Genomic DNA, 10,997 nt, shown 5'->3' on the forward strand with positions numbered 1-10,997 from the left:
ATAATTATCAGATCGTGTACAAATCTCCAAACATATCTTTTTCAAAGAAAGGTAAAAGACGCACCAAGTGTACGTGCACATTTGTGATCAAAATTGCAAATAAATATTATATGGATGCCCCGATAAAAACTTTTATTCACTCAATTTTCTTTAGCTACTGATTGTTTTATTATTACATTTATTTTATAATCTTTGGTATTTTAATGATTTTTTGATTGTGTACTTACTCATCTCGACTCTGGTTTCTTGTGGAATGTCTTTTTAAATGTTTTCGTAAATGTGCAATATTTGATAAGAAAGACACTGCTTTGCCACAATCATTACATTTTGCCTTATATCTCGGTAACTCCGAGTAATGTTGCCTCAAGTCGTCAGGTAGTGTGACAGTGTCATCATCAAGAGATATTCCATGTACATTTAATGAGTGTGCTTTCATTATTTTTGTGCGTTTTTTTGAATCAGGTATCTTAAATTCTTTTTTACAGGTCGTGCACTTTACCAGCGAAGGATTCAATTCCTCGAAATAATTCCACAACTTGCTGCGTTTTTTTGTCGGTGTCGTCCTGTAATACAGATTGTCTGACACTAAATGTGGTACAGCGATTGCATCAACAAGCGTTTGTAGAATGTCTCACAAAGGTCATAAAGACACATTTAATTTTTAAAATGTATGTTTATACGGATATATAGTTAAAATTTGCATAATTATCAGATTGCGTACAGATCTTTAAATACATTTTTTTTTTAAAAGGGTGAAAAACGCATCAAGTGTACGTGCACATTTATGATCAAAATTGCAAATAAATATTATATGGATGCCCCGATAAAAACTCTTACTCGCTCAATTTTCTTTATCTATTGATTGTTTTGTCATTACATTTATTTTATAATCTTTAGTATTTTAATAATTTTTTGAATGTGTACTTACTTATCTCGACTCTGGATTCTTGTGGAATGTCTTCTTAAATGTACTCGTAAATGTACCATACTTGTTAAGAAAGACAATGTTTTGCCACAATTATTACATTTTGCCTTATATCTCGGTAATTCCGAGTAATATTGTTTTAAGTCGTCAGGTAGTGTGTAAGTGTCATTATCGATAAATATTCCATGTCTACTTAAGTGCAGCCTCATTAATTTTGTGTAGTATGTTGACTCGGATACCTTAATTTCTTTTTTACAGGTCGTGCACTTTATCAGCAAAGGTTTCAATTCCTCGAAATAATTCCAAAACTTGCTGCGTTTTTTTCTCGGTACCATAACTGTTCTGTAATACATATTGTCTGATATTAAATGTGGTACAGTGATTGCCTCAACAAGCGTTTGTAGAATTTCTCACAAAGATCATAAAGAGGCATGGTTTACTTATTAGGATGTATGTTTATACGGATATATAGTTAAAACTTGCATAATCTTTAGTATTATAATAATTTTTTGATTGTGTACTTACTCATCTCGACCCTGGATTATTGTGGAATGTCTTCTTAAATGTCTTTGTAAAAGTCCAACATCTGTTAAGAAGGATATTGTTTCGCCGCAATTATTACATTTTGCCTTATATCCCGGTAATTCTGAGTAACATTGCCTTAAGTTGTCAGGTAGTGAGAGAGTGTCATTATCGAGAGATATTCCATGTCTACTTAAGTGCATTCTCATTACTCTTGTGTAATGTTTTGGGTAAGATATCTTAATTTCTTTTTTGCAGGTCGTGCACTTTACCAACGTCGGTTTCAATTGCTCGAAATAATTCCACAACTTGCTTCGTTTTTTTCTCGGTACCATAACTGTTCTGTAATACATATTGTCTGATATTAAATGTGGTACAGTGATTGCCTCAACAAGCATTTGTAGAATTTCTCACAAAGATCATAAAGAGGCATGGTTTACTTATTAGGATGTATGTTTATACGGATATATACACGGAGAGAATTTTTTGTTATATTTTACCCTTAAATTTATTTCAAACTTGGGACAACTTGGCGACCAAGGCATTTTTAAAATATACAAAAGACATTTTACAAACAACGTGATAAAAATTACCAAGCAGATTGGTAAATTTTGAAAAATTATTGAAATTTCCTAGATATATTTTAGTAAAATTAATCAAATACATTTTATATTTTAATGTAATAGATATTAATAATTTTTATTATGGTGGATATTAATCAGAATAGCTCGCATAAAATTCTTGGTGGTACATGTTGTCCCACAACTACCATGATTTCAGGGTAAATTTTAAGAGAAAATTCTTTCCGTGTAGTTAAAACTTGCATAATTATCGGATCCCGTACAGATCTTCAAACATATTTTTTTTTTAATAAAAGGTAATAAACGCACCAGGTGTACAAGCACATTTATGATCAAAATTGCATATAATTATTATATGGATGCCCCGATAAAAACTTTTATTCACTCAATTTTCTTTAGCTACTGATTGTTTTATTATTACATTTATTTTATAATCTTTAGTATTATAATAATTTTTTGATTGTGTACTTACTCATCTCGACCCTGGATTATTGTGGAATGTCTTCTTAAATGTCTTCGTAAAAGTCCAACATCTGTTAAGAAGGATATTGTTTCGCCGCAATTATTACATTTTGCCTTATATCCCGGTAATTCCGAGTAACATTGCCTTAAGTTGTCAGGTAGTGAGAGAGTGTTATTATCGAGAAATATTCCATGTCTACTTAAGTGTATTCTCATTATTTTTAAGCACTTTTTTGGATCAGGTATCTTAATCTCTTTTTTACAGGTTGTGCACTTTACCAGCGTAGGTTTCAATTCCTCGAAATAATTCCACAACTTGCTGCGTTCTTTTCTCGGTGTCGTCCTGCAATACAGATTGTCTGACACTAAATGTGGTACGGCGATTGCATCAACAAGCGTTTGTAGAATTTCTCACAAAGGTCATAAAGACACATTTAATTTATTAGAATGTATGTTTGTACGGATATATAGTTAAAATTTGCATAATTATCAAATCGCGTACAGATTTTTAAACATATTTAAAAAAAATTTAAAAAACGCACCAGATGTACATGCACATTTATGATCAAAATCGCATATAAATATTATACCGATGCCCCGATAAAAACTTTTATTCACTCAAATTTCTTTAGCTACTGATTGTTTCATTATTACATTTATTTTATAATCTTTAGTATTTTAATAATTTTTTGATTGTGTACTTACTCATAACCACTCTGGATTGTTGTGGAATGTCTTCTTAAATGTTTTCGTAAATATTCTATACTTGTTAAGAAAGTAAATATTTTGCTACAATCATTACATTTTGCCTTATATCCCGGTAACTCCGAGTAATATTGCCTTAAGTCGTCAGGTAGTGTACGAATGTCATTATCGAGAAATATTCCATGTCTCTTTAAATGTGCTCTGAATATTCTTGTACGGTTTGATGGACGAGATATCTTGATTTCTTTTTTACAGGTCGTGCACTTTGCCAGCGATGGTTTCAATTCCTCGAAATAATTCCACAACTTGCTGCGTTTTCTTTTCAGTGCCATTATAACCGTCCTGTAATACATATTGTCTGATATTAAATGTGGTACAGTGATTGCTTCAACAAGCGTTTGTAGAATTTCTCACAAAGATCATAAAGATACATTTAATTTATTAGAATGTATGTTTATACGAATATATAGTTAAAGTTTGTGTAATTATCAGATTGCGTACAGATCATTAAACATATTTAAAAAGTGTGCAAGTAAAAACTTGCACATTGCTTTCTCATAGTTTTTAAGTGCGTAAATAGAAACCTTCGCTCACAAAGCTCCTCTATGAGAAAGCTTGTATTTTATTGTATGTATAATTATTAGTATTTATTTGTTTTGGCTTCCTCATAGAGGAAGCTTTATGAGCGAAGGTTTCTACTTGCACACTTAAAAACTATAAGGAAGCAATGTGCAGGTTTCTACTTGCGCACTTAAAAACTATGAGAAAGCAATGCACAAGTTTTTACTTGCACACTTAAAAACTATGAGAAAGCAATGTGCAAGTTTCTACTTGCACACTTTTTTTATTGTGATAAGCTTTATTGCGACTAATATCTGTTATATTAATCGATATCTCAAAATTTACGAAAATTAGAGCAACCACGGACATTTCTAAAAATAGCCAGAAATCGGTAATCCCTTCAACCAATCCTTGCTAAATTCAACACCAACCTACCTTTAATGATACTCTATCTATAAAAAAAATATTAAGCTTGATATCTCAAAATTTGCTGAAATTAGAGCAATCACGTTGATTTTTTTAAACAGAAATCGGTAACGTTTTTATTATTAGCAATTTTTATTAATTCTGTTATATTCTTCAATTTTTTCTACCCCTATTTCATATACAATTCTTTAAAATTTGATTAATTAGTTCTTGAGTTATAGAAATTTCAGTAAACTTGACTGTTTTTTTTAACAGAAATCGGTAACCCTTTTATTATTAACAATTTTTATTTATTCTATTATATTCTTCAGTCTTTTCTACCCCTATTTCATATATAATTCTTTAAAATTTAATTAATTAACCAATAATTCTTTAAAATTTCTGTAAAAAAAAAACAGTCAAGTTTACTGAAATTTCTATAACTCAAGAACTGATTAACCAAATTTTAAAGAATTATATATGAAATAGGGGTAGAAAAAAATAAAAAATATAATAGAATTAGAAATAGATCGATATCTCAAATATTAAGAAAGCTACAGCGTAAAACACACACTTTTCTAAAAAATAAAAATCTCCTTAAAATCCATACCGGTCGACAGATTTTAATAAAATTAAAGGAGAACATACTTTCTATGATACTCTATTTGTGTACCAAAATTCAACCCGGTATCTAAAAAATTGTAGAAGTAGATGCGTGTACAAAAAATCCGCACACACACACACACACGCACACGCACGCACACACATACTTCCGGACATTTTTTACTAACATGATTTCTCGACATTTTGGAACATTCTAAACCTATTTCCATCAAAATCTCGAAAAAAAATTTTTTTCACCATCACAAAGCTTCCTCTATGAGGAAGCAAAAAAGGTAAAAACGCACCAAGTGTACATGCACATTTATGATCAAAATTACAAATAAATATTATATGGATGACCCGATAAAAAATCTTATTCACTCAATTTTCTTTAGCTACTGATTGTTTTATCATTACATTTATTTTATAATCTTTAGCATTATAATAATTTTTTTATTGTGTACTTACTCATCTCGACCCTGGATTATTGTGGAATGTCTCCTTCTTAAATGTTTTCGTAAATTTCCCATGTTTGTTAAGAAAGACAATGTTTTGTCACAATTTTTACATTTTGCCTTATATCCCGGCAACTCCGAGTAATATTCTTTTAAGTCGTCAGGTAGTGTGTGAATGCCATTATCGAGAAATATTCCATGTCTACTTAAGTGTATTCTCATTGTTCTTGTGCGTTTTGTTGGATTAGGTGTCTTAATTTCTTTTTTACAGGTAGTGCACTTTACCAGCAAAGGTTTCAATTCCTCGAAATAATTCCACAACTTGCTGCGTTTTCTTTTCAGTGCCATTAAAACCGTCCTGCAATACATATTGTCTGATATTAAACGTAGTACAGTGATTGCCTCAACAAGCGTTTGTAGAATTTCTCACAAAGATCATAAAGAGGCATGGTTTACTTATTAGGATGTATGTTTATACGGATATATAGTTAAAATTTGCATAATTATCAGATCGCGTACAGATCTTTAAACATATTCAAAAAATAAAAAAAATAAAAAACGCACCAGATGTACATGCACATTTATGATCAAAATTGCATATAAATATTATATGGATGCCCTAATAAAATTCTTATCTTATTCGCTTAATTTTCTTTAGTTACTAACTGTTTCATCATTACAATTATTTTATAATTTTTAGTATTTTAATAATTTTTTGATTGTGTACTTACTCATCTCGACTCAGGATTCTTGTGGAATGTCTTCTTAAATGTACTCGTAAATTTTCAATATTTGTTAAGAAAGACACTGCTTTGCCACAATTATTACATTTTGCCTTATATCCCGGTAACTCCGAGTAATATTGTTTTAAGTCGTCAGGTAGTGTGACAGTCTCATCATCAAGAGATATTCCATGTCTACTTAAGTGTATTCTCATTACTTTTGTGCGTCTTGTTGGATTAGGTGTCTTAATTTCTTTTTTCCAGGTAGTGCACTTTATCAGCGAAGGATTCAATTCCTCGAAATAATTCCACAACTTGCTGCGTTTTCTTTTCAGTGCCATTAAAACCGTCCTGCAATACATATTGTCTGATATTAAACGTAGTACAGTGATTGCCTCAACAAGCGTTTGTAGAATTTCTCACAAAGATCATAAAGAGGCATGGTTTACTTATTAGGATGTATGTTTATACGGATATATAGTTAAAATTTGCATAATTATCAGATCGCATACAGATCTTTAAACATATTCAAAAAAAAAAAAACGCACCAGATGTACATGCACATTTATGATCAAAATCGCATATAAATATTATATGGATGCCCTAATAAAATTCTTATCTTATTCGCTTAATTTTCTTTAGTTACTAACTGTTTCATCATTACAATTATTTTTATAATGTTTAGTATTTTAATAATTTTTTGATTGTGTACTTACTCATCTCGACTCAGGATTCTTGTGGAATGTCTTCTTAAATGTTTTCGTAAATTTCCCATGTTTGTTAAGAAAGACACTGCTTTGCCACAATTATTACATTTTGCCTTATATCCCGGTAACTTCGAGTAATATTGTTTTAAGTCGTCAGGTAGTGTGTGAGTGTCATTATCGATAAATATTCCATGTCTACTTAAGTGTATTCTCATTACTCTTGTGCATCTTGTTGGATTAGGTGTCTTAATTTCTTTTTTACAGGTAGTGCACTTTATCAGCGAAGGATTCAATTCCTCGAAATAATTCCACAACTTGCTGCGTTTTCTTTTCAGTGCCATTAAAACCGTCCTGCAATACATATTGTCTGATATTAAACGTAGTACAGTGATTGCCTCAACAAGCGTTTGTAGAATTTCTCACAAAGATCATAAAGAGGCATGGTTTACTTATTAGGATGTATGTTTATACGGATATATAGTTAAAATTTGCATAATTATCAGATCGCATACAGATCTTTAAACATATTTAAAAAAAAAAAAAAACGCACCAGATGTACATGCACATTTATGATCAAAATTGCATATAAATATTATATGGATGCCCTAATAAAATTCTTATCTTATTCGCTTAATTTTCTTTAGTTACTAACTGTTTCATCATTACAATTATTTTTATAATGTTTAGTATTTTAATAATTTTTTGATTGTGTACTTACTCATCTCGACTCAGGATTCTTGTGGAATGTCTTCTTAAATGTTTTCGTAAATCTCCCATGTTTGTTAAGAAAGACAATGTTTTGTCACAATCTTTACATTTTGCCTTATATCCCGGCAACTCCGAGTAATATTGTTTTAAGTCGTCAGGTAGTGTGTGAGTGTCATTATCGATAAATATTCCATGTCTACTTAAGTGTATTCTCATTACTTTTGTGCGTCTTGTTGGAATAGGTGTCTTAATTTCTTTTTTACAGGTAGTGCACTTTATCAGCGAAGGATTCAATTCCTCGAAATAATTCCACAACTTGCTGCGTTTTCTTTTCAGTGCCATTAAAACCGTCCTGCAATACATATTGTCTGATATTAAACGTAGTACAGTGATTGCCTCAACAAGCGTTTGTAGAATTTCTCACAAAGATCATAAAGAGGCATACTTATTAGGATGTATGTTTATACGGATATATAGTTAAAATTTGCATAATTATCAGATCGCGTACAGATCTTTAAACATATTCAAAAAAAAAAAATAAATAAAAAACGCACCAGATGTACATGCACATTTATGATCAAAATTGCATATAAATATTATATGGATGCTCTAATAAAATTCTTATCTTATTCGCTTAATTTTCTTTAGTTACTAACTGTTTCATTATTACAATTATTTTATAATTTTTAGTATTTTAATAATTTTTTGATTGTGTACTTACTCATCTCGACTCAGGATTCTTGTGGAATGTCTTCTTAAATGTACTCGTAAATTTTCAATATTTGTTAAGAAAGACACTGCTTTGCCACAATTATTACATTTTGCCTTATATCCCGGTAACTCCGAGTAATATTGTTTTAAGTCGTCAGGTAGTGTGACAGTCTCATCATCAAGAGATATTCCATGTACATTTAATATGTGTGCTCTCATTATTTTTGTGCGTCTTGTTGGATTAGGTGTCTTAATTTCTTTTTTACAGGTCGTGCATTTTACCAGCAAATGATTCAACTTCTCGAAATAATTCCCCAACTTGCTACGTTTTCTTGTCGGTGCCATTATATCCTTCCTGTAATACAGATTAATCGTCTGATACTGAATGTGATACAGTGATCGCCACAACAATAAGCGTTTGTAAAATTTGTCACAATGGATAAAAAGAGGCATGGTTTATTTATTAGGATGTATGTTTATATATATGGATATATAGTTTAAAGTTGTCCAATTACTAGAACGTACATATGTATAAAACTTATATTTTTCAAAAAAAGATTAAAATACGCGCCAAGTGTACGTGCTCCATACAAAATCTTTATTAAAGAAAGAAAATTTTGATCTGATTTGGTCTTATAATGCCATTTGTATTTTTTACCACAAAAACAATAATATCAAACGGTTTGTGCCAAGTAAATATGAAAAATTAGTAACCTCTGGTTTTCTTAATGATGTTTTTTTATTATACTTGTTGTGTACCTCTTCTTTTTTAAAACAGCGATACACAACCTGTTCCGGTTTTTTATTAGGGTGCGTTCCTATATATTAGATTGACACATAAAAAACACTTGGTGCCAAGTGTTTTGTATCATGTCCACTGGGCCCTTCTGCTGTCATTGTTTTTGTAGTAAGAAATATTAGTGGAATTATACGACCAAATTAGATCAAAATTTTTTTCAATAAAAATTTTGTATGGAGCACGTACACTACGCGCGTTTTTTTACCATTTTTTGAAATTGGTATGTGTTTTCTAGGGAAAAAGTTTATACAGGTAAGTATACATCAGAAGGTACACACATTTTATGTATGTGCATAAAGAGTTTCTATATCCGAATATGTGTATCTTATTCCATGGCCTGTGAATTTAAATATTCATGACCAATATACCTCTTAAGTCTACAGAAATTCAAGTTTCAATATTCAAAATGGTCTGGAAGTTATTTATACACTTCTGGTATATAAGAATAGTAGCGAGGATGGAGACCAACATCATATTATTCTTTAAAAAATGGTGTATTCTGAATTTTGTGTTAGTCATTATATTTGCAGTGTAAGTTTTTATGAAACCTACCAAAGTTGTTTATATTTAATTATTTATCACTTTAATTTAAAAATCTATTCTATGGAACAACGTACATTATTGAGTACTTCACAATACGCATTCGCATTTTGTATAAATGTTGTTTTTAGCCAACCCATCTGCTCGGCATTTTTTAATAAAAGTCATCCTTATTTCCCACAAGCATTAACCTTTTCGCTCCTAATGTTGCTGTAGCCGGCATCCATGTGACATTCGTAGATACTATAGCGCCGGCTATAGCCGGCATAGCCGTATTGGTACTAACTTTGCTTGTAGCTCATTAAATACGAAGTTTAAAATAATAATAAAATATAATTTTAAAATATAATTTTGCACTTATGTAAATCCCGTTTTACTTTTAAAAATTATATATCTTTAATGCAACGAGTTAAAACAGTGGAGTCATAGCACTTTTTCGCTCCAAGGCGAACGCTGGCGGCTTATGCTGCCGTACCTCATAATCGCTATTCGGCCAACGCCACCATAGCAAAAAGGTTAAATACTTTGAAATAAAGTGTCGCACTAGATGTGTGTTAAAATTAAAACTCCTGGACCCGTGTGTAGTTTGATTTTGGATATGATCGCAGTTATCAGACTTTTGATTTTGCCATGAATTCTTGTTAGTGATCTTTTTGCTTTAAAATTTTAATTGTACATGAAATCAAATATACGAATAAAAACTCAATATGCATAGGCAGACAAATTAATATGCAGCATACACATATGATTACCGTCTTAAGTTTCAGCGGGTAAATCTTGTTTACACCAAGCATTTGATATGCATACTAAGTATATATTATATTAGGACTAAATCCATTGGTACGATCGATGTAAACGACGGAGTATCAGAATGGTACGATACTCGAGAACAGCCTGTATCCGACTAAGTTGATACGCGTATCAAATGCATTCTTAATGTGCTGTCTGATTGGCTTCATACATACAAGTTGAAACCATTGTATACGTAATCGAAATTAAAACACGTCTTGAAAAAATCGCTAATATGATTTAACACGGTCGATGTAAACAGAAACGTATCTAACACTTAGTCCGCACCAGCTTGATACCCGTATCAAGAGTTTCTACGGTGTAAACTAAGCCATAGAACTATATACAACACTGGAATGTGAACTCCCATGCTAGTGCCCGGGTCACGAGAAGATAAAGACGGATTGCTTTGCGACCGTCCTCCCTCTATTTAGCAGACTTTTGATTGGTCAATGGTATTCAATTGTTGTCGTAAAGTACAGCAGGGGTGCGTTCAAATTACGCCTAGGCACACCTAGGTAACTCTAACACAGAGCTGCGTTCAAAAATTTAACCTGGGTAACTCTAAGCTATAATTACGTACACTATAGCATTACCTAAGTGCGCCTAAACGTAATTCCTGAACGCACCCTAGTATAAGTACATACAGTAGTGACACTGAGCGTCGGCACCTTTGATGTAATTTGTCCTAGGTCACGGACTCGCCGCCATCTTCTGAGCTGTACGAACGTTTAAGAGAGAAAGAGAGAAAAGTATCTTTCTCTTTGTCATACATACAAACCGCCATATTCCTGGTAGGATA

The 10,997-nt window shown here is 31.5% G+C and overlaps 1 protein-coding gene across 23 annotated transcripts in view; it reads right to left on the reverse strand.

Annotated features, from left to right (window-relative positions):
- The window catches only part of LOC139775291 (uncharacterized), a 31,777-nt gene extending 21,086 nt beyond the window's left edge, over positions 1–10,691 (reverse strand). For 4 of the 23 annotated variants that reach the window (XM_071711180.1, XM_071711178.1, XM_071711177.1 and 1 more), the window contains exons 1-11: positions 9,484–9,721; positions 8,078–8,422; positions 7,367–7,708; positions 6,658–6,999; positions 5,951–6,292; positions 5,233–5,577; positions 3,196–3,537; positions 2,501–2,833; positions 1,451–1,789; positions 929–1,267; positions 228–563 (exon numbers count right to left, since the gene is read on the reverse strand). In XM_071711180.1, coding sequence (XP_071567281.1) covers positions 228–563; positions 929–1,267; positions 1,451–1,789; positions 2,501–2,833; positions 3,196–3,537; positions 5,233–5,577; positions 5,951–6,292; positions 6,658–6,999; positions 7,367–7,708; positions 8,078–8,422; positions 9,484–9,515 — 3,437 coding nt within the window. In that variant the 5' untranslated portion in view covers positions 9,516–9,721. Of the gene's footprint in view, positions 1–227; positions 564–928; positions 1,268–1,450; positions 1,790–2,500; positions 2,834–3,195; positions 3,538–5,232; positions 5,578–5,950; positions 6,293–6,657; positions 7,000–7,366; positions 7,709–8,077; positions 8,423–9,483; positions 9,727–10,146 lie in introns of those variants that run through there. The other 19 variants (XM_071711170.1, XM_071711169.1, XM_071711167.1 and 16 more) reach the window with 10 other exon arrangements.
- Between the last annotated feature and the right edge of the window lie 306 nt (positions 10,692–10,997).

The sequence above is a fragment of the Temnothorax nylanderi genome, unplaced genomic scaffold, assembly GCF_030848795.1.
Source record: "Temnothorax nylanderi isolate EJ_2023f unplaced genomic scaffold, tnyl_v1.0 TNYL_tig0096_pilon, whole genome shotgun sequence".
Lineage (NCBI taxonomy): Eukaryota > Metazoa > Arthropoda > Insecta > Hymenoptera > Formicidae > Temnothorax > Temnothorax nylanderi.